Raw genomic sequence first — 27,370 nt, forward strand, 5'->3', positions numbered from 1 at the left:
GCGTATGATATTAACGTGGTCTTTGTTGTTTAAAATATGAAATAACAGAATGTGATAACTGATTTTATAAAATAATAAACAATTTTGATCATTTCCGTGTGAAGAATGAATTCCAGATTTCAACCGATGAGAAAGGAAACTGGGAAATTTAGTGAATTAGCATTGAACCCCAAAGTGGAAACTCTTTGTGAAGTAGGGCAAGTTGCAACACTGAATGGAATTCATCACAAACATGAAAACACGAACAAAAGGAATGTAATTTCATGTAATGATAGAAATTATTCAAAGGTATCATAAATTTAGAAGAATTTTCCAAAAAGGAAACTGAAACCGGTGGTGAAACAATTTGTGTTTAATTGAATTATATTTCAAATTATTTTTTTATTATCCTGAGATAGATACAAGGTAATATCTATTTCAAAATAACTCTCAATCATTTTATATTAAACGTTCACACTTCTAGTATTTTTAAATATTCTAACTGAAACCCCAAAAAATAATAAGAATTTCTTTATCAATAAAGTTAGTTCGGTTCGAGTTATATCCCAAATTAAAACAAGCAAAGATTATCTACTTTTGGTTAGTGTAGAAATAGAGTTACCCTATCCATTAACATATATTTTACCATTTAGAACTGGGTAAAGTTAAAAATGCATGGGTCAATGTCAAACTTGTGCTTTTCATTTTCATCCCAATAAATATGGGAAGGTCTCACCTGCTATAGCTTAATATATAACTAAAGAAAAATGTTCCCGAAAATATTATTAATTTTTAATAATTTTGGTAAAAAAAAACTACCTAAACATTATTATTAATACTGGAAATGTTATTAATGGATGTTTTACCGGGTTTATTAACATATTCGATAAAACACTATCTAAAATATTATTTTTCTATCGGAAATATTAATATTGGACACTTTATCGGAAATGTTAAAAAACATTAATGTTTTAGGTAATTTTTACCGAAAATGTTAAAAAATAATAACATTTCCAGTAACATCTTTTCTTAACCGTATATTAAGACTACCGTACGTCAAAACTTCCCTAGTAAAAATATCAGACAAAACTATTAACTTATCTAGATTTTTTTTATATACCGTTTCGGGTTCAAATTTATTTGTTGATTTTAAAATGTATAATATCCCGTAATTGTAACCCTTTCTCCTATCTTCAACAACAGGTCCTTTTATAATAAAATAAAGGTTTTTCCTAAATAGATGTCCAAGTTATTTTTGTCTCATTCAAATGTCTAATATTATAAATATTACTCATTTAGGTTTTCGAGCCGTCAACGGTATTAATTTCTTCCGTTAAGTGACACATGTCAAAATCTGGTAATTTTAAATATTATTTTTTAAATAAAATATTAAAAGTACTATGATATTTATAAAAAATACTAACTTTTCTAATATTATAAAATAACCCCAAAACCCCAAACCTCAAACCCAAACCTTAAATTGTCACCGTCTGTCATTCTGGCCACGACCACCGCCACCGACGTAGTTCTTTACCACCCCCACTGATGTAGTCCTTTACCACCACTACTGATGTAGTCCTTACCATCCTCTTACTCATACACCGTCGTAGTTTCCGTCGATTGGTCGTTGGAATCGTGTGAGATCACGATTTTAATCCTAAGGTTCGGACGGTTTAAAACGTTGATTCATCGTCGATAGGTCGTTGATAGGTCACGAGTTCATGGGGCTTTTGGTTGGCGGGGGGAGGGGAGGTTGGGTGAACCTTCGTCGACGATAAAAAGGTGGCGGCCAACATGAGTTTAGGGGTTGAAATGAAGGTTTTCAAAGTTTTGAGTTTATTTGAAAATTTGTGTTTTTTAAAAAATAAATAATTAATTTTAAATTTTAAATAAAAAATTTAAAATTACCAGGTTGTGAAACATGTCATTTAACGGGGAAATTAACATCGTTACTGGCCCAAGCACCTAAATAATTAACGTTTGTAACGTTAGACATCTCGATGAGACGAAAATTAGTTTAGACACTTATTTGGAAAAAAAAAACGTTATAGTTTGGGCACTTATTTTAGTATTAAACCTAAAATAAAAGATAAATTACGTATTTAATTATTTATCTATTTTTATTTTTCATTTTAATCATTTAATTATAATTTTTTAAAAATTATATTAATGTTCTATTTTTGTTATATTTTGATCATCCGCCGTTGAAAATAAATAAAATTATTAAAATGATATTTTAAAAAAATATTAAAGTGTGTATTACTTTATAATAATAAAGCTAATATCACCTTTATTTTTTTAATAATAAATAATTAAAATATAATTTTATCTATAACTTAAAAAGAATAACTAAATAATTAAAACAAAACTATAAAAATTGATAAATGAATAGATAAATAATTTATCGGGAAATAAAAATGAAAGAGCAAAACTATAGTACTTAGGGGGTGTTTGGTTCAAGGATTGTGGGAATCCCACATTTCCATGTTTGGTTGGTCATGAATCTCATTCCCGGTAATATTTTATTACTAATAGTAGACTTTTTAGAGTATATTACCGGGAATATCATTATCTCCATTCCCTTAGCTATTGTAACATTTCCGGTGTTTTGGACTAAAATGCCCTTAAATTTTAATTTTTTTTCAAAAATATATTTCTTCTGTCATTGAATAATAAAAATTATACGAAGGTTAAATTACAAATTTATCCTTAAATTATTTTAGATTTACAAAAAAAAATCTATAATTAAAATTTTATATAAAGTTTTAGGGTTAAAAAATTTACCCTTTCATTAAACATTTTTTATATTTTTACTTTTGTAAAAAAATTATATAAATATTATGAATTTAATTTTTTAAATAAAATATATAAATATTTTCTAATTTTTAATATTATACAAATATATAATAAGGACAATTTGATCAAGTATACATTCTAATAATCTTTTATTTCTTTAACCAAACACGTAATCTTACATTCCAGCTAAACTAACAAAACAAAAAATACAACATTCCCAATTATCCTATTCTCTGATAATCTTTTATTCTCACTGATAATCTTATATTTTGTGAACCAAACGCAAGCGACTTTTCTTCCAGTGAATCTCCTCTTTGTATTAATTCAACTCATTTTCCTCGCTTGCTATTTCATATTCTAGGCCTCCGCCTTTCTCTTTCTCTTGCATTTCCCTTTTCTAATAAAGCAGAGCCCTATTCATTCTTCAGACAGCAGTTGTTTTTGTTATAATCGAGAACCCCTAGTCATTGCTGACAATATCTCACCTAGGATCCTGCGAAATTTGTTGTTTTAGTAAAGTTTTCTTCATCATTGTGATTTGGTGAGGTCTGCAAATGGGGAGGCATTCTTGTTGTTTCAAGCAGAAGCTAAGGAAAGGTCTTTGGTCTCCCAATGAAGACGAGAAGCTTTTAAGTCATATCACAAAACACGGCCATGGTTGCTGGAGCTCTGTCCCTAAACAAGCTGGTAACTTCTCAAAGCACTAGCTTTCATGTCGGTTTACTCTTTTAAATCATTAATTTTTCCAAATTATTTACAAAATTTGCAGGTCTGCAGAGGTGTGGAAAGAGCTGCAGATTAAGGTGGATTAATTATTTGAGGCCTGATTTAAAGAGAGGCACATTCTCTCAAGAGGAAGAGAACCTCATAATTGAACTTCATTCAGTTTTGGGTAACAGGTGTTTTTTCTCTTCTTTTTTGTTACTGGATTCTATTATGAGTTATGTAAACATTCTTTGATTTTGTTTGGTTCGATTCTCAGGTGGTCCCAAATAGCTGCACAATTGCCGGGAAGAACCGACAACGAAATTAAGAATCTATGGAACTCTTGCTTGAAGAAGAAGCTTAGGCAGAGGGGCATTGACCCTGTCACTCACAAACCCTTATCCGAGGCTGAGGAAGGAGAAGACAACAAGCAGACGAACAGCAAGGACATGGCTTCTGGGTCAGCTTCTCCGAGCTTGAAGACGATGAACAGAGGCGATAAATTCTCGACCAACAATCTGCAGCCATCCGATTTGGTGGGGCATCTTCCGATTCAACAACTATACTATGCGTCGAATGCGAGCCTCTCGTCCAGCTCGAATCCTCCTCTCTGGTTCAACCAAACCAGCCAAGCTGATTTCTCTTCGGCCACCATGTCCACTTTTGTCCCGCCATTGACGACGACCTCCTTCCCCTCTGCTCCCATGGGGTTCAAGCCTTCCGTCACTGTAAATGGTTCCCAGTATTGGGAAACTGGAGCCGCCTCGGCCAACAACAGTAACAGCAGCAACAACAGCACCGAGCTACAAAGCAACAGATGTAGCACACCAGAGAAAGGGACTCCTCCTTACACAATCCATCTAATGGAAAATCAAGCTGAAGAAATCAAATGGGCTGAATACCTCAATAACCCATTGTTAATGGCGGCTGCTTTGGAAAACCAAACTCCACAATTATACAACACCGACATCAAATCAGAAACAGATTTCTTCACTAATAATTCATCAAACACCATGTGGCCTCATAACCAGCAACAGCAGCTTATGGACACATTTAGCTTTGCATCAATGAAAGTGAACAACTTGACTTGAACCGAGACCATTCTCGTGTGTCAGGTCTGCATCACAGTTTTTTTTTCTTTTAATTCTCGTGTATATAGGTCTGATACAAAGATTAATTATCAGCTCTGCTTTGGGAGCAACTCAAACTTGTTAGTATCTTCTTTTGCTTTGTGGGATGCAAGTCCGTTGAATAAGGCTTGTTTGGGTGTCTTTTAGTCATCTTTGCCGGTGGCCATATTTGAGCTTTGGAATGTTGCAATTCTGTATGTACTGTTGACAAGAAGAACAAGGAAGAATATTTATGGGGCTTTAAGTAATCATTTCTTGAATAATTGAACCATTTGGTTTTGAAATTGAAAAGTGGTATTAACTATTAATTGAAGATTCTTTTGGCAGCACTTTTTGTATTTCTGTTTCCATGCTCAAAATTGCTCGTCTTTTTCTAGGGGTCACAAAGCAATCGTAATCGCCTTTACAAAGGCTTTATCACTTTAGTTTCAGATTTTGGTTGTTTATAACATAAATTTGTAAAATACGTATTAAAAAAAATATTTAAAGTTATTTGAAAGAATATTTCTCTAGTTAAATTTTGTTTTATAATCATCAAAATTAATATTGAGGCCTAAAGTTTAATTGAAAAATAAAATTTAGTGGTAAAATTCAATATAATTTAAATTTAGTACCAAAACTCAATTACACAAAAGTTTATTGTCAAATTTGTCATGTTTTCTTTCTTTTATAGAACCCACTATTTTTATTAAAAAAAATATCCATAAGACATTTTCTTATAACCACCGACACAAGAAACTAGTTACTTAAGATCACAAAAGGACCATGCAAGTAAAAGGTTAAAAAACTTAACCAAAAAACTCAAACAAACAATATGTGCAAATAAATCTGACTGCATTGGCAAACGAACTATAAAAAGGGATTAAGTTATTGAAAGACCATCGACAACCCGTAAATCAGAGTCGAACGACATGAGAAAACTATCTACGAATGCAAATCGCACATTCAAATTCAATCCGATGGTTCAAAGCATGGAAGATTAACATGTTAACAAATAAGTGTCATATTGATCAGTTGTAGTGATGTCAAATTCAATTTTAGGAGAAAAATAAAAACAATAACCAAACGATAAAAAAAATATGCCAAAAAATAAAGTAAAACATACTACACAGACAGAAAAAAAATTCATAAAGATAAAATTATTAAAAATAAAAAAGGTAAAGTATATAAATGGTCATTAAACTTTTTAGATGCTTGTATTTAGGTCTCTCAACTTTTAAAACTTGCAATACATTCACCAAACATTTAGTTCGTTTGTAATATGATCCCCGACGTAACGGTCATTTCACTACTGTTAGGGTAAATTATATAAATGGTCACTGAACTTTTTAAACACTTGCATTTAGGTCCCCCAACTTTTAAAACTTGTAACACATTCATCATTTATATTCTAAACCCTAAAATCCAAAATACTTCAATTACATTCTAAACCTCAAATTCCAAAATACTTCAATTACATGCCCAACCCCAAATTCATAATGCATTCTCAAAATCTGCCATAACAAACTAAACTTGAAGCATCAACCATAAACCCTCAAAACATAACCGTTTCAGAAAAAAATTAACCAACTATAAGTGAATAATAAGTGATTATGTTGGGTTTAGGGTCTAAGGTTATGTTGGACCTAAATACTCAATTCAGTTTATAAAATAGTTGACTCAAAATTTTTTCGATTTGAGTTTATAAAATTTAAATCAAGTCAAATTGAATTGAATTTTCGAGTTTCTGTTTAAATTTAATTATAAATATGTATCATATTATAATATTATTTGATTCTAATTTAGTTCAGTTTATAAAATAGTTGACTCGATTTTTTTTATTTCAGTTTATAAAATTTAAATCAAGTCGAATTGAATTGAATTTTTGAGTTTCTATTTAAATTTAATTATAAATATTTATAATACTATAATATTATTTGATCTAATTTAAATAGTTTTTTAACCATATACAATACATATATTTCTTCATATTTTTCCCATATGTGATATACATATATCATACAGAGTCAATGGACTTGACTCAAACTTAAAAATTAATCCACTAATTACTAAAAATTTTGAGATATTCGAGTTGTATTTTACAACACGATTTTAACTTGAATTTTTTTTAAGTTGAGTTTATGAAATTACAACTCAAAGTCCATTTGTATCAAATTTTTTGAATCAATTCAAGTCGAAAAATATTTTTTTTTCAAATCGAATCGAGTATTGTTCACTTATAGTTGGTTAAATCTAACTTTTAAATCCTAAACCCAACATAATCACTTATTGTTATGGACCCAAAATGAACTAAATGTTGTTGATTATGTTGGGTTAATTGGTGGGAAAATTTAGCATTTAAGGTTATGTTTTGAGGGTTTAGGGTTGTTGCTTCAAGTTCAGATTGTTATGATAGATTTTAAGAATGGATTATGAATTTGGGGTTAGACATGTAATTGAAGTATTTTTGGAATTTGAGGTTTATAATGTAAGTGAAACATTTTGGAATTTAGGGTTTAAAATGTAATTGATAATTGTGTTGCAAGTTTTAAAAGTCGGGGGACCTAAATGCAAGCGCCTGAAAAGTCCAATAACCATTTATATAATTTACCCTAACGGCAGTGAAACGACCGTTACGGGGACCATATTGCAAACGAACTAAATATTTGATGATTATATTGCAAGTTTTAAAAGTTGAGAACCTAAATACAAGCATCTGAAAAGTTTAGTGATTATTTATATACTTTACCCTAAAAACAATTAAAGATATAATATAAAGAATAAAATAAAATAAAAAATATCGATAATGATAATTAAGTCCGAAATTAATGTACTCCCCTATCAACCAAAATTGATTAAAAATGTAATGACACACATCAATAAAATTGTGAACATTTTAATACACCTAAGGTGATGACAAATTTACAATTTTTTATTACAACAACAATAAACATATGTACATAAATATTTATATATATGTCTACAACCCAAAAAAAGAAAGAACATGCTCACTGCGATTGTCAGCACCAGGGGACCTTCCCAATGCTACGTGTCCCTATTTAGCTGGTTGTGGGTCCCTTCATCTAAGCCATTCGCCTTGTGGTCTCTTTAATCATTTTCTTAAGGATCATGCACAAAGCTTAACCCTCCTTAATCAAAACTGATTCCAAATACGAAATTACAATCTCAACCTTTTACTTATTTTCTCAATCAGCAAAGGAAGTCATCAATAGAGCGAGGGCTAGAGTGGTAGGAAGGAAATACGCAAAAAATTAAAGGAGATAATATTTACTACAAATGTAGTGCTTAAAGATTTGATATATAGTTTGTTATAAAGTTGCAGCGGCTCATAAAAGCAAACACTTTAACCTTCTTCACTTCAATCTTTTTTGGGTTACAAAAAGCGAAGATGGCATCAGAAGAAAGTATGGCGATTGTGTCTTCGATGCTTGAAGATGGGTTTCATGAAATTGTTGTTGTGTTTGATCATGATGATGATAATCATCAGGCTCATCCGCATAACTTGTCTAGGCTTTCAATGTGCACTAGTTCCATGTCCAGATTATCGATCGAAAGCTTTGATGCCGATGACGACGAAGATTTCTTTAGCAAAGAAGAGTCAATTCAACTCTCCTCTGACTCCGACAAAGAGCCTGGTTGTTACTCTCTTCCCGCTACGCCGCTTCGTTGGAAGAATCCGACCAGAGAGGCTTTCGCTCCTCAGTTGATGGGAATGGTCACGGATTACGCCAGTGAAAATGAAGATCTAAAGGTGGGGTTCGAGAGGCCAAAAGGGAGTAAGAATTTGAGGAGGAGGACTGTAAGCGAAAGATGCCCAGATATAGACTTGAAAAATGGTAGCGACAAGAAAGATGGGGATTTCATGGTGGGTTATAGCAATTACAGTGGGGAGAGCGAAGGGGGTAGCGCCGGCGTGGTGGTGATTACTAGGCCAAAAGGCAGCAAGAGGGCGCTGTGTATGGATTTGGAGGAAGTGAAAGCGTGTAGGGACCTGGGTTTTGAATTAGAACATGAGCTTATATTGGAGATCCCCAGTGTCACCGTCGGTCGTGTATCACTGTCGGGTTCCACTCTCTACACCGCCAGCAGCGGCGGCGATTCTCCTATTGCCAACTGGCGTATCTCCAGCCCTGGTTAGTCCAGATCTGAATTAGCTTTAATTTGAACCCATTTTCAGTACATGTGACGAGATGTTTGCTCTTTAAAAGGTGATGATCCCAGGGATGTCAAGGCTTGGCTGAAGATGTGGGCAAAGCAGTGGCGCTTGCATCATCATCCAGGCATTGCAGTTGACATTGAAGCTACTCTCAACTATCACTATTGGTTCACGGTTTTATTTCCACATGGAAACCCTTATGTTTGGTACATTTGGTACTTTTCTTCTCCATGTTGTTGCTTAGAAAATAAGTTTTCTCGAGGATTATTCCACCTTTTTCCCATTCATGTATAGCCTTTTCCGCTTGTAAATGTGAATGTGGAGTCAAGTTCCCGTTGCTGATCTGATTTTCTATTGGCCTACTGGAGAATTTTGGATGAATATTCCGAAAAGGTTGCATTTTTAGAGTTTTGTTGATTCAATGTCCCCACACAAAAGCCTAAACTTTGATAAATGATAAATCACCATAATTATGATTTGCTTAACTTTTTATATACCCAAAGCAATAAAGCAAGGCCTATGGGGTCAAATAATCAGAGGCTCTTTTGTAATTAAGAAAGCAAGTGCAGAACTTCCATTGCAGAAAACTACCGTGAAGCCTTTCACCGGCTTGTTTAAAGATCATTGCTTTCTGCATATTGCTTAAATGAACCATCAGATATACATGTCAAACAGAGTGAAACTCGCAGAAAAGAACAAATGAATTCCCTTTTTTTTAATTAAGTTCAATACAAAGGTAAAAACGAATGTTGTTCTTGATAGAGGATCCGGGCTCGAGCAGTTGCGTCTGCAAGATGTATACGTGCCTTGTCAAAATGCTTAGAAAATTCTAAACAGAAACTATCTTGTAATCATCTCAAACTACTAAAAAACAATACAAAGTCGATTACCATGAGATATATCACCATACCAAACATCCTGCCTACTTGTATTCATTATTCAAAATATCTCAAATGCTACAGATTCAATATAAAGCACGTGGAACATATGTGAACCTGAAATTGACATGATCAAATAAAGGACCCGGTTCCATATTGTGGCTATCATCGAGCAACATCCCTCTCTGTCTCCGGCGCTTAATTTCTTCACTTTATTGCAGAATCATTCCAGAGAATCGAGTATCTTAACCACGGAATATCAGAAAAGAGAAGGCAGCGACTAGTATCAAAGAGGCACTTCAAATGAATGACTTGAAGCAAAAGGATCCACCTTATCTAGCTACGATGTGTACTTTAAGTTATAATTGTTAGTCACTGGCCAAACTGAGACCCTTCATGATGCATTTGGAATATTTGAAGGTGATCAAGAAGACACTAAGCAGATTTAGGAGAGTAAATGTCACCCTTGTCAACTCTGAGATCATTATGGTTGATGTAACATCATCACTGCAGAGGAAGATATTAATTTTCAGTCTCACAGATGTCGCGGAGAGAGGAAATCCAGAAAGGGTGTATTAGGTATACTAAGCCAAGAAACTGGAAAGAGATAACATATACTGCAGTTTGCAATGCACTCGACCACAAATGGGTGGAAGAGTTCAAACTACAAGAACAATGCCTCACCTGTAATTGCATCCGGGATAAATTAGTGTAAAACGAAACTTACCTGAAGCCGAGCATGAAGATATCAAAAGTCTTTGGAGGCATGGTATTGTTTAAAGTATAGTTTTTGAAAAGATAAATAAAAAAGAGAGGATATTGGTAATCGTTGTGATTTGCATAGCCTACAAATCTCATAGTTATCATTCTATCGTTGAAATGAATGAATGTTACAGTTTCCACAAATGGCAATTGAGAAAAGAATAAAGTGAAAGCCATGCAGGACTCTACAGGCAGCCAATGAGAAGTTCGCACTCACTTGAAGATAAGATTGTGACAGGTTTTGTCAGAGGGATACGGATAGTCAATAGCTTTAACAGCCATTCGATCAAAGAACCAGTCTCCAACAGACACTGCAATTGCCTGCATATTGATAACAAAAATCCAATTTGCAAAAGACAATTGTATGAATTCTGACCCATACATGCACACGGAGAAGCTATTTGCAACTTTACATTCAAGCATTTGAATAGAACGTTCACAATTAAGTTTTATGAATAGATGGGACATACCTTGTTTCCAACACGAGGAGAATCATTCTCGTACCATGTATCCTGTCTCTCGGACTGGCAGTGAGCAAAACAGGAATTTATGAATAAACCATTTTGATCGGACTTCAAGAAACCATTTAAGGCATTGAGCATTAGGGTCCTGAAGTCTGCTTCAACAGGAGGAGGAAGAAAAGAGTGGTTATGGGCTATTAATATATATTCGACTTGCCACTAAAGGAATTGAGTCAAATCATATCAGAAACAAACTTGAAAAACACTTTGCAGAGACTGCATTTGTGATGAGATACAATGAGCATGATCCATTTTGCAGTCACGCCAGAAGCAATTAGGATCGGCAGACAATGGGATTAAACTTTCTTGGACCAGAAAGCAGAAATTAGAGAAAATTGTTGTCATACATTAGATAATGACCTTTCCAGACAATCCCAAAGTTCTGCTTTTGACAACTGTTTCCAAGAAGTCTTACTGTTTAGCAGATGGCTTCTCGCCTTCGAAATGTTTCTGGGTGGACAAACGGATTATCATTTGAGAAAAGACAAAAATAAAGAGAAGGAACAGGAAAAAACGAAACAGGAAGTAACAAAAAGAGGGAAATTACCTGCCAAGCATCATAGGCTGCATTCAGAAGAAACATAGGGGTCTTGATATTTGCAACTAGGCCTGTAAACGAACCAAACACACACGAACGGAGGTATGTTTATGTTCGTTCATTTAATAAATAAACGAACACGAATATAAACAAAAAAAAAATTGTTCATGTTCGTTCATTAAGGAATATAGCTTGTTCATGTTCGTTCATTAAGGAATATAGCTTGTTCATGTTCATTCATTTAAATGATAAACGAACGTAAACGAACACAAACGAACGAACATAAACGAACATAATAAATGAACATAAACGAACAACACAAACACAAAAAAAAAACTTATTCTAACACAACAAATGAATGTAAAAAAAATAAATAATAAGAATAACAACTTAAAATTCTTTAATATAACCTGCAACTTTAGAGTTAATTTGTTCGAATACGACAAAAATATACATAAATCATAAATAAGTTATATGAACATAATAAAGTCTTAAAGTTAATTTGTTCAACAAAACAATCTTCTTGAAATCCAAAAAACTTCAATAATCTTCGTAACATATTCAACTTGCCCTCTGTTCGAACATAAATGAACATAAATGAACGAACATAAACAAACATATAATCGAACGTTCACGAACGAAAATGAACGAACGAGCTCTTTGTTCGTGTTCGTTCATTTAATTAAACGAACGCAAAATCTTGTTCATGTTCGCATAAACGAACTTCCCGCCGCACGGTTCACTGAAAGTTCAGTTCATTTACAGGCCTATTTGCAACCAAGTTTTGAGGGAAGAAGCACTGCGAATGAAAGATAGGATTATGGAATTTCTAATGAGTTACACCTACTCTCTTAACCTAAACCATATATGAATGCCAATCAAGAAACTGGAGATATGTTTACTGAAGTTGGATCCATTTGGCTGGTACAAGTATTTGGAAGATTCTTTTGTACACCCTAAAATTTCATAGAAATTTTTGTTTAGCCAGTAGAAAACAACGAGATAAAAATTTCATAACTAAATGTTGAATATTCAGAACAGCACAAGCTTTTCTTTCTGGAGGACCAAATATTTGTCTCGAAAAAACTAGAGCAACAAAATATCGATCTATAGCTCAGGAACCTTGGATAAATAGCACTGAAGTTTTACTTGATCTTCAAGGTTTACATACGAAAGCTCATGTTCTACTTATTAGTTGAATTTTCATCAATCCAGAAATCCAAGAGAGGAGTAAAAGCGGTACCTGTAGGATAACCACACCCTCATACATATCCCTTAAGGTATGTCCACCAGCTACATTGGTTCTGAAGAGATAATGAAAACCAGTAATTAAGACTAGTTTTACAATTGATATGAACCTACTATAACCAAGGAGGAGAAGAATGGCGTAAAGTTTATTACGCATCAAGGAACAGGCCCGCATCACTTGGACGTTTTACTTTCGTAGTTCCGGGAAATAAATCCTTAACTTCATCACAATGAAGAATGGAGGCTAGACCGCCAGCTGAGCACCCAGAAGAAGAGCCTGAGGCACAATCAAATCTAAAATTTATTAGATATCCGAAGCTAGATTGAAAACCGAAAAAGCATGCTAAATGCAAAACCTGCTCAGCATTCTGCATTCCCTTCGCCATTAGTTCCTCCATAGCAGCAGACCAGATCCTTTGTCCTCTAAAGTGAAGTTGGTTAGCCTGGAAGCAAAATCACAGAGTACCATGAATGCTTCAACATATTAAGATAGTAAAAAGTTACACAGAATACAAGCTACGGAAGAAAAACAATCTGTTCTTACACTAAGTAGTTACAAAGAATGTTCTCAACAGTCACTTCTAAGGAAATAACGGGAAAAAACAGTAGTTTTAAGGCTAAAAACCGGAAATAAGCATCGATCTGCTTTCTCACAGCGAAATAAGCATCGAGTGAATCGAATTTTACACAGACTGGGGTATTTGTGTGGCGAGCAACTTAATTATAATTCAGGGAAATGCGTACCTCATTCTGTCCTTCCCCAGCAAAAGATGCCCCATCACAGTAACGTAGCTTCACTCTGTTCCAGTTGTAGAAATCTGCAGAACACAAGAGGCCCCATTAAAAAATTCAACATAAATACTTGCTCGGAAAGAAAAAGTTAAGATGGGACTACAAATTGTACAAACCAGGGTTTTCTTCAGCTTTATTGCTCAAAATTCCAGTGAAATTTATTTGCTTCTCCATAAATTTTGATGAACCACATCGAGTAGTTTTGCGGAAGAGACAACTTCGAATGGTATTACACCATCCACCTCCCTAAAACAAAGCATCCAGTCCGGTGAAGCGATTAAAACTAGCTACGAGGAAATCAAACAACTAGAGGTTCTATCTTGACATAGGAAATGCCAAGTGACTTTAGAAGGAAACCAAACCTCCGATTGGATGAGCCAGCTGTTTGAACCAGACCCGAACCCACGGTCCAGATGATAACCAGGAGGAGTCCCGTCCAAACAAACTGTGAATGCCAAGGCATCAAAAGGAAGCAAACGACCGAAAGAATCAAACTTTCAAGGCATTTACTGTTAAGTTTCTGAAATTTTACCAGCTCCTTTTGAAGCAGCTCCTTGAATGAGAGTGAGGGGAACCAGAAGAGAGTTGGCACCAGGGGATACAACATTTTTTTCCAAGAACGAAAGTAATCCCTCTTTAGCGTTGAGTTCTTCTAAACCAGCTTCAGATCGGCTCAAACCAACCCCAATTACGGTCCACAAACTCAAAACCCATATCAAAACTCCCTTCATTGTTTTCTTTTTCTCCCTTGGAGATTACAGCTAACTTTACCAACCAAAGTTAAAAAAGAAACAACGTATTTTTCTGTCGATAAGTTTGAAAAGCTTTGCAAGAGAGCTAAAACTTAGAAAAATGACGATGAGAGAGGCATGGTTGGATAGAAATTTCAGCTATGATTTCGATAACCCCATTTTTGGAAAGAACAGCATAGATGAAGGCAAGTTGCAAAAGTTGAGTTGACTGGCTTCACTGCCTGGTCAGCCACATGAGACCGTTGTATGACTTGTTTCTCTTTTCCCTGCTTTTCGTTTTCATTTAAATTTTGGAATTTACTGCTTTTGTAGATACACCATATATAATTTTATTTTGAGTAAACTATAAGAACGATCCCTTCTATGTTTATAGGTAGGATATGCGTTTCTGAATATTAGTATATTAGTGCTGAATATTTTCCCTATAATTCTTGGGGTATTTTTTTATTGGTTTAAATATAAAATAAGTATTTGAAATTATATTATCTTTCATGAATAAATATTTAAAGTATTTATTTTATTCATTCATTAAAATTAGGTATGCGACGCAATCGGTTCGGATTAGTCTAGACGAAGCCTTGGAATCGAGATGACAACAAAAAAAATATTTCTTTTACTCATCTCGGTGCCTAATGTTACGAATATTACTACTTTATGTGTCTGGACTATCAATAATGTTAATTTTCTTGTTAATTGATATGTGTCACAATTTGATTATTTAAAAAATTTATTTAAAAATTAAAAATATATTTTTTAAAAGAACATAAAAATTTTAAAATAACTCCAAAACTTTGAAAACCTTCGTTTTAACCCCTAAATCCATATCGACCTTCGCCCTATGTCGTCGATGAAGCTCCACTTGACCTCACCTTCCCCCGGTGATCAAAATTCCTATGAAATCATGACCGGTCAATGACAAATAAATGTTTTATACTCGTAAACTCTAGGATGAAAATCTCAATTCCAAGCAATTTTAACTGTCAATCGGCATTAACTAAGATAAGGTATCACTAGGAGGATCGCAAGGACTACGTCGACGACAATGATCATGGCCAAAAAGGACGACAATAACGGGTTAAGGTTAAGATTTTGGGTTTTTTTATAATTTAAGAGAATCTAATTTTTTATAAATATAATAATATTTTTATTTTTTTTAAAATAAATTTTAAAATCACCAAATTGTAATATGTGTCATTTAACAAAGGAAATTAATATCATTAACGACCCGTGCACCTGAAATTATAACATTTGTAACGTTAAACTCTAAGATTAGTCAAAAAAATATTTTAAACACTTGTTAAAAAAACAGTATAATTTAAATACTTATTTTATATTTAATCTTTTTTTATTTCCCATCATATCCTTTTTTTTTTGTGAGTAGACAATTTAGGAAGATATAATATTGATACGAAGTGTCGGTAAAGAAGACGATTATTCTTCTAGGAATTTAATTCTTAGTTTTTTTTTAAATACTTTATGCACATTTTTCTTCTCACTAAGCCTCAGCCTTTTCTAACTAAACAGTTAGGTTTTTTTTTGGGTAATACAAAACAAATAAGAGCAAAGGAAAACAGATGGTTTTCCTGAACGGGATGTGCAATTTGGCCAATTACATCCCTAAAGTTTTATTACAAATGTAAATAGGCAATCGAAATCAGGAAACTGAAGCAGCACTTGATAAAGTCTCCTCATCTTCCCCAAAATGGTACTGCTCGTAGACTTCAAGTAACAATTCCCTGCATGGTACAACAACCCCTAGCTTAATGCAAGCCAAGAAAGCACCCGAAAGTTTTCGCTGAAGACTGTAGGCCTCATCTGGAGGTGGGGTAAGGCGGTGCCTCAGCATTGTTGCCCCGAGGTTCGAAATGCTTGGAGTAATATTGGTTGAGCGGAAATCATGGCCACCGGGCTTAGAGAACGGCAATCCCACAACAAAACCGGCTTGAACGTGAGCGTCCAACATTAGATCTGATTCCATCCCTGTGAGGAATCCGAGTCTCTGTGACATCTCAATGACGGCTTCTCTGTCATTATTTGCACAAGCCATAACCTGGTCGAATAAATACAAGGACAATCAGCTCATTCATATGGAAAATCAACTCTGAACATGGTACAAAGCGTCCCACAACTAAAGGTCGGACACCTCATGCCATTAAGAAACTTGAAGAAAAGTCATCTAAAGATCAAACTACATCAATGGAGGTTTATGCAGGAAAAGGTCTAACAGTATAATCTATGATGGCCGAAGGCAAATAAATGGCTGATTTAGAACCTAAATGTAAACGGCGGATTATTCCCATTCATGCAGAAATGTAGCACTTTTTAAGGGAACTGACCATTCTCAAATAATCATCGACAAATCGTTTAGGAAAATCTCGGGCTGCTCCAAAGTCGATGAGGTTGATTGTTTTGGTGGCCTCATCAAATAGGAAATTACCCCAATTGGGATCAGTCTGTATCACAACAAGTAAATGTTCAAGACACAAGAGAGAACATCGCTTCTTCAACAGAACTTCAAAAATAAAAGAAAGCAGAGCATTTTACGAGAATAAGGGCCAGAAGATCATGTAAAAACTAAAAATCAAAGTCATGATTCTCCTCGAATAGATTGCATCAGGCTTGGATAAAATATTGAGAACTAACCAAACCAAACCATTTCATTATATTTAAATGTAACAAACACCCTTAGATGGAAAAGCATAAATAAACTTCAGGGATGTAAATGGTTTGTAAAAGCAGGGAAGAGAGAGAAACGAAAACAAAACCCTCTTAGAAAAGGAGAAAGAAATTAAAGAAAGGAAACCTGCATAAAGCGGAATACAAAAAGCTCCATTAATGTCAGTTTCAGCAACTTTCTCCCAACATAATTACGAGCTCCTAGGTCTAGCAATGCAACCTGGTCAATCGGAACTCCTGTAGCAAGTAATAACATTTCAAAGAAAAACAAATAGGATTCAAGAGATAATTCTATCAACCCTGTAAACTAGAAACAGTTTTAGAGGCTGGATAAGATATATACGCATTAATCTATTAGATTTTCCAGTTAAAATATTTTCTTTTATATAGTTGCAAGAATTTATCCGCTGAAAACTTAGATAACATCACACCACCATCCAAATGTCATGCTTTAAGAAAAATAGGAACCTAAAAGCCACACGATGATTACCAGAAACAAGTTCTGTGGTCAAAACTCTTTTGCTTGAAAGATCATCCACAACAAGTGGAACATAAAATCCCTCACAGACAGATAGCATATCACGAAACCTTTTCTGATTGGATGCCTCCAACTGATAGTCACATTCACGAGACAATTCTTCTTTAGCCACCTGCAAGAATTCAAAAGCATAAACGTCCAATTTGTTGAACTAAAATACAGGACAAAGCACCCATTTTGAGGAGGCATGGAAAAGTATGACAAGAACCAGTTAAAAGGCGAAGGAATAAAGATAAACAATGCAAGGAAAAGATTCTCAATAATATCTGTAAGTGTCCATGAAACTGACATTGGAAGGCCAATCATTTACTTAACATAGTCTCTTAGAAACTTATTAAAGCAAGTTCAAATACATAAGTGCATACCTTCATTGCTCTGTCAAGATACAGTCCTTTAGGAATTAGATTTGTATAATCTAATAGAAGTTTGACATTCTCAATGTCACTGTCAATGCTACTTGCCACACCGGGGTACTGAATTTTCATTGCTACCTCCATACCATCCTTCGTGATGGCTCTGTGAACCTAGAATTAGAAAAGGAAAAACAATGGCCGGTTTAAAATTGATATGATAAGACAAATAGGAACAATTGTTGCTTCATCCAAATCGCCTCATTGAGCAATATATTCCGTTTGAAATGATGAAACAGAGCACGTTGATGGGAAAGCAAGAAACAGTAAATGGACATACAAGCATGATAATTTTTCAAATGTTGATAATCATAAGCAAAAACTTAAAACTGAATTTCATACATACAAAAAAAGGAAACCAAGTAGTAACAAGTATCAAACTGCCATGGACAAATTAAATTGCACAAGGCATTTAATGACCACATAAAACACCAGTGAACACCATCTGAAATGATGAAACAGAGAAGGTTGAAGGAAACGCGAGAAAGAGTAAAAGAAGAAACAAGCATGATATTTTTTTCAAATGCCAATAAGCATAAGCAAAAACTCAAAAAATGAATTTCATATATACAAATGAAGGAAACCATATGTAAGTAGTAACAAACGTCAAATTGCCAGAGACAAATTAATTTGCACAAGGCATTTATCACATAAAACGCCAGTGAACTCAAGTGAAGGTTGAAAAGAATAGAAATGCCAGAGCATTAAAAAATGATCCATTACAACCAAATAACATCAATGCCAGAAATAAAAAGAGTAATTGATATTAACATGTCATGTCCACGCATAGATAAAAGATTTTGTACATAAAGACTCTTTGCAGCATGAAGCAACATATAGACAAAGAAACATTCTGCCTTAAAAGGTTAAAGACAAAACATATAGGGAACATCTTAGTCTGCAAAACAACACGATAAACATGCAACCATTTTGCTTACCTGGCCTATACTTGCAGCGGCCAAGGGTTCATAATCAAAGCTAGTCAACTTTGTGGACCAACCAGGACAAAGTTCAGCATCTAATACTTGATTGAGCTGGCTCCTTGGCATAACATCTGCACCTTGACGTACAATATCCAGAGCAGCTAATATCTACAGAAAATGAAAGAAGGTGAAAACATGATTGAGCCACTGTACAAAGTCTTTTAGGCAAGTAACATTAATCAGAAAATATAAACCATAACCTCCAGCAACACATATTTTTAAATTGATCCTCAACAAAGAACCACAAGTATACCATTCCCAGAATGAACTTTTTCACACTATCAAATTACATTAATTAAACACCACTGTAACACATACAGCAGGAAAAAAACATAAGTCAGCATACCGGAGCTGGAACAAGGGATTCATCCTGTATGCTTAACATCTGTCCTACTTTTAGAGCGGCCCCACGCATCCTACATAATGCAAGGGCCAATCTTTCTGCATTTTTAGGGGACAAGAATGGCGAAACAGCAGACTGATTTTCATTTGAGTTTGGAGAACCATAAACAAGCCTCTTGGCAGATTCCTGAACTGTTCCCCAAGCTAGACCAGCTCCTAAAGCAGCAAAGCTTTTGATGTTAAACAAATAACTAGTTAGAAAAGTAGGAAAAAAAGAAACATATAATGTTGCAGTAGCAATATATGATAAAACATTAAAAGAAACACACAATTTACCCAAATGCTCTAGAAAATGGAGTAGCCGGAACCTTCCTTTCCCTTGGCCTCCGTCGCTTCACAGGTACTGGCGCCTCTGCCGCCGTTTTCACCACTTCGGCGTCGTCCACATAGCTCTTACTGCCCGAATTGGATTCAAATCCTCTTTCCGATCCATTATTAACAACTTTCTCCTCAACAATCTGTTGACCGTTATGACTAACGCCTTTATCAGAATCGACCTTTTCATCGCCGGTAAGGCCACCACGTGCGGTTTCGTTCGAGGAAGAATTTACAACGTCCTCGCCGCGGCCTTCACTGTAGCTGTTGAAGTAGACGACTGATTCTTTGGGTCCAGGCTTGGAAAACTCGCTGGAAAACTCGCGCACCTTCCCTTTAGTTAAGCCCGTCAGGTCCGTAGCCGAAACTAGAGCGTTTTTTAGGGAAGAAGCGATTAGGGTTTCGAGATCGCCACTTTTGGCGCGCTCGATCGTTTGGGAGCGTTTAGCGACCTCTTTAGCTACTAAGGCAAGTCCATTCAGGAGCCGCCCTAGCTGATTCAAAGAACTCATGGCGCGTTTAATTCAAAGCACCATCTATTTTCTCCTAACAAAAAAGTGAATGTGTACCCTTGATTTTATTACAAACTACAATTTACTAAGCCAGAGAGATCGCAAATTAGAAGACAGAGAGACGTTTGAAACGAAAATAAAACAGTGTGGTGTCTTAAACCGAAGGCTTGGAGTTTCAACCGTATTTCAGGTAAAGTGGGTTTTGTCGTGTCCATGAAATTGTGAAGAAAGAAAGGAGGGGGACGTGGAGGCTTATGGCCCAGTGAGCCGTAATATTTATTTCCAGTCTTCTTGGGCCTCCCTTAACCTAGTCCCGATTAAACAGAATGGAGGAATTAGTTTATCTTTAGGATAAAACTACAAATATCACCCAACTTTCACCATGTTTCTATTTTGGTCATCAGATTAAAGTATAACAATTCATAAGAGTAAAAAAGAAATATAAAATTTTCAACAATCGGTCATTATTGTTTCGGATCAGATTTTGTTAAGCACATTCATAGAGTAAGAAAGAAAGAGAAAATATGCTCACCACCTCAGCCATTTCAGCATCAACCTCAAACATCAAAAACATGTATTATGAACAGGCCCCATCACCCATTTCCTGGATAGTGCATCAACCTCAGACATTTCATTCATGTCTTCTAGTGAATTTTTTCTTTCTCCAAGTGTTTGAGACCGTTCTCTCTCTGATTCTATGGTTAATATTGATGGGATTGCCTTGCTTTCATGTAATCTTTCACACAGTGTATCATCCAAAATTCTCTCAGAAATCACATATCATCAGGTACATGAGAAATTATCTTGAGCTTATAATATTGAGAACTAGAAATAACTAATATTGATGGGAAATGTTTTAAAATTAGTAAGATCAGATGTTCCATTACGAGGCTTTGATAAAATCTGCAGGCTTGTATTGACCTAAAATTGATAAGAACAGCACAACCATGTCGAGAGCTTAAAGAATATCATCCAAATTTCTCTCAGAAATTACATATTATCAGGTAAACTCATCCTGCTAGAGAGAAGAAGAGGAAAAAGAGTGCATTCCATGTTTTTGTGGAGGTAGTTAGCCTTCTAACGGTAGCTCCCCACAATTCACAATTCTGCATGGCACCTTCGGGGTAACTGACCTGCTTGTGTCTTGGGATTCTAGTTTGCGCACAACATCCATTCCATCAATAACGTGTCCGAAAACAATATGCCGATTGTCCAGCCATGGAGTCTGTAAATGTCAAATTGTATTAGAGTCCTAACCATGTTTACTGCGTTATTAAGAGTGCATATTGTTTTAGGAGTCTTTATCTCTGGATAAACTATATCTAAATTAAACCAACTTAAGCTAAAAAAAACTGGGGCGTATGAATATTTGTGCGTTGCAACTGATTCGGCAATATGATCAATTAGCTAAATATCAGCAGAGCTGGCCAGTATTCAGCTATAAGTAGAATATACAAGTGCAGGGTAAGTAATCGATTCAAAGTTTGCAACTAATAAGATATACTCGACTCATGAAGCAAAATCTAAGTCTTCGAGTGAACATTTACGCATTCTTGATTCTCAAAGTCCGCCATAAAACGAACTTCTAATGATAATGGTGGAACTATCCTATCATAAATATCAAATCCGAATAAGGCATGAGATATTGTTGGTAAAATAGACCGTAAAACTACACCGTTAGCACTAACTGGAAATATAAACAGTAATTAAAAGAAATAGATTCGTAAACCGTGTCGTGATATAACCACTGCTTTAGAAACGAATTCGCCCCGATGTGTGTAATCGTTGCAGTAGGCGGACCGTCCCCCGAGGTTAACACGGTCACTCCGAATTCCACCCGAAATTGGAGTGGACTGCCGGTGGTATTGTTCTTCTTATCGGAAAGCACACAGAGAAAATATTTAGAAAACACTTGGAGAGTGAATTCTAAATGTTGAGAGTGAGTTGAGAAGCTGAATATAACTCTCTATTTATATGCTAGAAATAGGGTTAAAATCGTCCATAAAATTTCAGGATTAAATATCTTCTTTGTAACAGCTGAAACGTCTAGATGAACTTGACTCAGAAATAGTTCAGGTTCATTGCATCATTATTCAGCTGTTATAACTCCCGAAATTATATCATGTAACCCCTGTAATTAAATCAAATAACTCTTGTAACTCCTGATATTAACAGCTTGTCCCCTTTGTACAAAGCTGGAAATCAGTCCAGATGCATCTTAACGTTTTTTATTTAATTTAGGAAAAGCTGTTTAATTTCTGATAACTCTCATAAACCAGTTGTTATCATTTAAATTTAAACAGTCCTCAACAGCCTATAAATATCAGTTGAAATCTTTCACATTTTTCCATTTGTTTCTTTCAAAGAGAAATTCTTCAAGAATTTTCTCTAAAAATATAGTGTCCGCGCGGACGTGTTGAAGACACGTATTACCACGACCACGAGCCGAGCCGTGCCGTGTCGAGACGAGACGGACGGCGGCGCGCAAGAGTCCCCCTTGTTCTCTTTCACTCAACAAAGAAGTGAGAAATCCAAACCATAAATACCCATTCTCAATAGTATTTCCAATACTATGTGGGAGCATTACCAACATTCCCCCACTAATGCGAAAGAATTCTTCTGAAACTCGAAAACAAACTTTCCAGAAGAGCAATAGCGAGATTACTTGCTTAAGCACTAGTGAACGTATCTGGAACTAGTACATAGTGATAATGAGCAATCTTTCTCTTAGATAAGTGAAACTAGTCTGGAATTTTCTAAGATGGGGGTAAACTCATAACACACAGCTAACCCCTTCATCCACCTGAGTCCTCGATGTGTAAGATATATATATATATATATATATACAAAAGTATATATTTGGCCATCTTACCTCAGGATTCTAGTAAGTGTGCTAGAAAAATGACCCAATATTTTTCATAGAAGGTGGCTAACCCTTCTCACTTACATAGGTTATTTCATCAAGTTTATCTCGATATAAACCACCCTTAACAGGGATATGAAATAATTAGGAGCTTTTACAATAACTCAACCTCACAAAGGGTATGATAACTTTTTTCAAGTTCATTATTAATGAACCACCCAAACTCTGAGCTAAGAAGTCATTAAGAATAAATATTCAACCTCATTTATCGGTAAATTCAATAAGTCCTTCTCACTAGAACCATCCAAATACTTGGATTTGAATTTATTAAGAGTTTAACAAACTCAACCTTTCTGTCGATAAGTTCATTATTTCCTTCTCATTTAGGAATATCCATTCACTCTGGGTTATGAACTTATTAAGAATAGATATTCAGCCAAAATCGATAAATTCATCAAGTCTTTCTCACTAAGACCGCCTGAAGTCTGGGCTATGAATTTATTAAGAGCAATTAAGCTCATCCTAGGCATGCACATTATTCATCATAGGGATAAGCAGTAGGAATGTGCACTATGAGTCTTTCCATGGTTTCGTTTGACCACATAGAACTTAGATAACTAAGTTGGGTATCCACCATGAATTCCTCAACCAATGGGCTTTAGACCCATCCCCCTCGACGAATCTAGGACCAAGGATCTGCTAGGTTTCTTTCCGACTTCACATACTCTAAAGAGAGCACTCCATTCTTTATTAAGTGTCTAACTGATTCATGTCTTATGCGAATGTGTCTTTTCTTACCATTGTAAGTTTGGTTCTTAGCCACACATATCGCAGCTTGTGAATCACACAACAATGAAACTGGAGGAGTCGGTCTTCTCCACAATGGAATATCTGCTAAGAAGCTTCTGAGTCACTCGGCTTCTTGCCCAACTAGGTCAAGAGCTATAAACTCTGACTCAATGGTAGAACGAGCAATACAAGTCTGCTTTGATGATTTTCACGAGATTGCTGCTCCACCCAAAGTAAAAACATACCCGCTCGTAGAGCTTACCTTATCATTATCAAAAACTCAGTTGACATCACAATATCCTTCTAGTACCGCAGGAAAGCCAACAAACTCAAGTTTTCAATCCAAAGTACCCTTAAGATACTTCAGTAAGCGTTTAAGAGCAATCCAGTGCTCACCACTCGGATTATGAGTATATCTACTCAGTCTACTCACAGCATAAGCAATATCAGGCAGAGTATAGTTCATTGAGAACATTAAGCTCCCAATTAATTTAGCATATTCAATTTGGGAAACGCTACTTCTTTTATTCTTAAAGAGATATATGCTAGTGTCACAAGGGTTCGAACAGGGACGATATCAAAACTGTTAAATTTCTTTAACACTTTCTCAAGATAGTGTGTTTGACATAAAGAAAATCCCTTTCCAATAATTTTGACTCCTAAGATTACATCAACTTCTCCCATATCTGTCATCTCAAATTTAGTGGACAATAAATTATTTGTTTTGCTAATAGACTCAATGTTAGAACTGAAAATCAACATGTCATCAACATACAAAACTTATGATGACGTAATCAGTACCAAACATTCTCGAATACACACAATCATCCAAACCATTCACGACAAAACCAAAACTAAGTATAGTTTTATGAAATTTCTTATACCATTGTTTCCATATAGATCTCCTTATCTAGATCTCCATTCAGAAATACAGTCTTAACATCCATTTGATGTACTCACAACTTATGAATGGAGGTAGTGCAAATAATGTACGGATCATTGAGATGTTCATAACGGGAGAGTAAGAATCAAAGTAGTCTAAAACAAACTTTTGAGTGAACCCTTTGACAACTAGCCTTGCCTTGTACCACTGGATCAAACCATCTGGTCTTATTTTCTTCCGGAAGATTCATTTGCTACAGATTGGTTTAAGTCCTCTAGGCAAGTCAATTAATTCTCGAGTATGATTAGACATTATCGATTCTAGTTCATCAAAAAGCGTTTTTAGAAACTATCATCGATAGATCTTATAGCTTTTTTAGGATCCTCATATAACATTTAAACTATATGATCAGAAAGAGAGTCTAAATCATTTATCTCAGAAATAAAGGAAGTGATAAAATTTGGTCCAAATAGCCTTTTACTTCTTCTAGGCTCGAAATTAATTTCTTGAGAAGACCTAGCAGGAATACTAGAAGAAGTGGATAAAATATTTTCTATTTGAGTTTATGCATTTAATATACATTACACCCCACTTTTCTAACATTTTAGGATATCCATAAGTGTCTTGTAAAACGTGTAAACAAATACTCAATCATACTAGAGTAAAGTTTGTTATGAGTTTTAGCCATAAAACTATATTTTAACAAACTCAAGTTTTGTTTACACATAATTATATTCTCAAAGTTTTTAAGAAGTTACATCACTTAACATACTCTTAGTAGCAATAGTGTCTATCATATTTTCATTCATGATATTCAACATATTAGCCTTAAAGAGATCATCACATTTTTCCAAGAGGAAATACGACCACAAGCCGAGCCGAGACGGACGGCGACGGCGGTGCGCGAGAGTCTCCCTTGTTCTCTTTCACTCAACAAGGAAGTGGAAAATCCAAACCATAAATACTCATTCCCAATAGTATTTCTAATACTATGTGGGATTGAACATTACCAACAGATACATCATGAACAAAAGAAATTAAGGCTGCAACAGCTAGCTCACCTTTACTGTGTAAATGAAGAATTGGCTCCCATTGGCATTAGGACCTGCATTGGCCATGCTTACTAGTCCAGGTCCAACATGCTTCACTGTAGATAAAAAGCTCAAATTATCATAACTAGGGGAGAGCAGTTCATTATGGAATATAGAGTATCGTAACAACATAGAATGAAACTCCCAAAATTTGAGCTTAGCATGCTTATTCTACAACTTGCAGGCAAAGCTCTCATCTTCGAACTTGGATCCGTAAATACTCATTCCACCAGTTCCCTGCAGCCAGCAAATGCACCAGTTTTCTACTTAGTAATGGGAAATTCCTCTTAGAAAAAGGATACTAGTACATCTTTAGAAAGCCAATAGAGAAATGAAGACAGAATGTACATTTCCTTCAGTAAAATCACCACCCTGGATCATGAAATCTTTAATAATACGATGGAAGGAGCATCCTTTGTAACCATACCCTTTCTTCCCTGAAAAAGAGGAAACAAAAACCCTATATGCACAAAATACCAAGCTTTCAAAAAGTGGATATGGGATTCTTAGCTCATCTTGCCTGTGTAGAGGGCACGGAAGTTCTCAACAGTTCTTGGAACAACTTCCCCAAAAAGACCCATCACAATTCTACCAACAGTTTCACCTCCAATTTCGACATCAAAGAAGCACTTGGTTGTCACTTTTGCTTGCAACTCAACTTCCTAAATAAAATCCCAAAAATCTCTAAGATGATGGAAACTATTCCAAATGAAAACCAAAAGAACTGTAAAGAAATCGATAATAAAGTACTTGCATTGGCCATGGACTTGCAAACAATTCTCTCATACTTAACCGAAGAAAATAAAGAAAGTTGGGTAGTGTAGACACTAATTTTCACCCAACAACTCTATCCCCGAAATTCTTGGCACTAAATCAGCAAGGATGATTTTTTAGTTCGAATAGAACTCTAAACTGAAGCATTTGAGTCCAAATGAGACTCTAAATCTATCTAAAAATAGCCAATCACTTGGCTATTTAAACACATATAAATCAACAAGCAAAAGGGGGGGCACAAAGAGAAAAACACAAAAGGGGTCCCACGTGAATATCAGCTTCTTCTCTCTTTGATTGTAAAAGGCTCTTATCTTTTAATATCTAAAATGGTCGAGGTCAATGAAAGCGATGGAAGCAAGAGCGAAGATCAAAACACCGATTGAAAGATAATGACGAGGTTTTAGAGGAAGACGAAGAGGAAGAAAGTTGGAAGCAGGGGCACGACTAAGGGAATCAATACCGGCATCTTCTTATTCTCTTATGCCGCCATGAACCAGCAGTCATAGCTCACCCTCATCTGGGGACACGACCCGGCTCCATTCAAAACCCAAGTTTCCCACGTGATTTCGTCATTGAATGAGCAACGGTCTCACGCCGAGGCATTGTTAATCTATGCAAGTAATCCTACCCCGATGCCCTATGCCTCCGCCTCGCGTATATCCTCCAAGCCTGCAATCAACCCAAGGCTCGTGCCATGGCCGCTATTCTCCTCCCCGAGCTTGCTTCTAGTATTTTGCCGGAGAATGGATGGCCGGAGCTCTTGCCGTTTATGTTTCAGATCTATTTCCAGCAATGATGAGTTCTAGTGGACGGAGACTTACGAGAAGGACCGTCGACCGTGCCACTCCGAAGAAGACTCAAACAAACCGAGACTGTT

General features: G+C 35.4%; 4 protein-coding genes and 1 pseudogene across 4 annotated transcripts; 2 read left to right on the forward strand and 3 right to left on the reverse strand.

Annotated features, from left to right (window-relative positions):
• The first annotated feature begins 3,146 nt into the window (after positions 1-3,146).
• LOC120206170 (transcription factor MYB61-like) lies at positions 3,147-4,842 on the forward strand. Its single transcript, XM_039205892.1, has 3 exons — positions 3,147-3,462; positions 3,545-3,674; positions 3,758-4,842. The coding sequence occupies exons 1-3, from the start codon at positions 3,330-3,332 to the stop codon at positions 4,569-4,571; spliced, it is 1,077 nt and encodes a 358-aa protein (XP_039061823.1). The 5' UTR covers positions 3,147-3,329; the 3' UTR covers positions 4,572-4,842.
• A 3,111-nt stretch (positions 4,843-7,953) lies between these two features.
• On the forward strand, positions 7,954-8,918 carry LOC120206187 (annotated as a pseudogene).
• Positions 8,919-10,345: 1,427 nt separating this feature from the next.
• On the reverse strand, positions 10,346-14,279 carry LOC120206189 (pectin acetylesterase 3-like). Its single transcript, XM_039205906.1, has 13 exons — positions 14,038-14,279; positions 13,868-13,950; positions 13,622-13,751; positions 13,458-13,531; positions 13,045-13,156; positions 12,867-12,990; positions 12,709-12,769; positions 12,368-12,421; positions 12,229-12,264; positions 11,476-11,516; positions 11,134-11,240; positions 10,877-11,022; positions 10,346-10,727 (listed from the first exon to the last, which is right to left on the reverse strand). Exons 1-13 carry the CDS (start codon positions 14,234-14,236, stop codon positions 10,620-10,622), a joined length of 1,275 nt encoding a protein of 424 aa, XP_039061837.1. The 5' UTR covers positions 14,237-14,279; the 3' UTR covers positions 10,346-10,619.
• A 1,517-nt stretch (positions 14,280-15,796) lies between these two features.
• Positions 15,797-20,220, reverse strand: LOC120206188 (protein ABC transporter 1, mitochondrial-like). The gene is made up of 8 exons (XM_039205905.1): positions 19,543-20,220; positions 19,211-19,436; positions 18,820-18,972; positions 17,837-17,995; positions 17,424-17,583; positions 17,061-17,170; positions 16,594-16,710; positions 15,797-16,307 (listed from the first exon to the last, which is right to left on the reverse strand). Exons 1-8 carry the CDS (start codon positions 20,091-20,093, stop codon positions 15,912-15,914), a joined length of 1,872 nt encoding a protein of 623 aa, XP_039061836.1. The 5' UTR covers positions 20,094-20,220; the 3' UTR covers positions 15,797-15,911.
• A 738-nt stretch (positions 20,221-20,958) lies between these two features.
• Positions 20,959-26,532, reverse strand: LOC120206193 (peptidyl-prolyl cis-trans isomerase, chloroplastic-like). The gene is made up of 6 exons (XM_039205913.1): positions 26,474-26,532; positions 26,240-26,381; positions 26,068-26,156; positions 25,902-25,956; positions 25,690-25,775; positions 20,959-21,318 (listed from the first exon to the last, which is right to left on the reverse strand). Exons 1-6 carry the CDS (start codon positions 26,480-26,482, stop codon positions 21,163-21,165), a joined length of 537 nt encoding a protein of 178 aa, XP_039061844.1. The 5' UTR covers positions 26,483-26,532; the 3' UTR covers positions 20,959-21,162.
• Positions 26,533-27,370: the final 838 nt, after the last annotated feature.

The sequence above is a fragment of the Hibiscus syriacus genome, unplaced genomic scaffold (genome assembly GCF_006381635.1).
Source record: "Hibiscus syriacus cultivar Baekdansim isolate YM2019G1 unplaced genomic scaffold, ASM638163v2 tig00013386_pilon, whole genome shotgun sequence".
NCBI classification, from domain to species: domain Eukaryota; kingdom Viridiplantae; phylum Streptophyta; class Magnoliopsida; order Malvales; family Malvaceae; genus Hibiscus; species Hibiscus syriacus.

Coding starts and splice junctions, on each gene's coding strand:
- LOC120206170 (XM_039205892.1), top strand. CDS start 3,330: ATGGGGAGGCATTCTTGTTGTTTCAAGCAGAAGCTAAGGAAAGGTCTT. Junction 3,463..3,544: donor CTCTGTCCCTAAACAAGCTG/GTAACTTCTCAA, acceptor CAAAATTTGCAG/GTCTGCAGAGGTGTGGAAAG. Junction 3,675..3,757: donor CATTCAGTTTTGGGTAACAG/GTGTTTTTTCTC, acceptor TTCGATTCTCAG/GTGGTCCCAAATAGCTGCAC.
- LOC120206188 (XM_039205905.1), bottom strand. CDS start 20,093: ATGAGTTCTTTGAATCAGCTAGGGCGGCTCCTGAATGGACTTGCCTTA. Junction 17,996..18,819: donor CCGCTGCAAGTATAGGCCAG/GTAAGCAAAATG, acceptor TTCTAATTCTAG/GTTCACAGAGCCATCACGAA. Junction 16,308..16,593: donor TCGATGATTATTTGAGAATG/GTCAGTTCCCTT, acceptor TTATTCGACCAG/GTTATGGCTTGTGCAAATAA.
- LOC120206189 (XM_039205906.1), bottom strand. CDS start 14,236: ATGAAGGGAGTTTTGATATGGGTTTTGAGTTTGTGGACCGTAATTGGG. Junction 12,770..12,866: donor GCGGGCCTGTTCCTTGATGC/GTAATAAACTTT, acceptor TTATCTCTTCAG/AACCAATGTAGCTGGTGGAC. Junction 12,265..12,367: donor GCCAAATGGATCCAACTTCA/GTAAACATATCT, acceptor TTTCATTCGCAG/TGCTTCTTCCCTCAAAACTT.
- LOC120206193 (XM_039205913.1), bottom strand. Junction 26,157..26,239: donor CTTCCGTGCCCTCTACACAG/GCAAGATGAGCT, acceptor CCTCTTTTTCAG/GGAAGAAAGGGTATGGTTAC. Junction 25,957..26,067: donor GTGATTTTACTGAAGGAAAT/GTACATTCTGTC, acceptor TGCTGGCTGCAG/GGAACTGGTGGAATGAGTAT.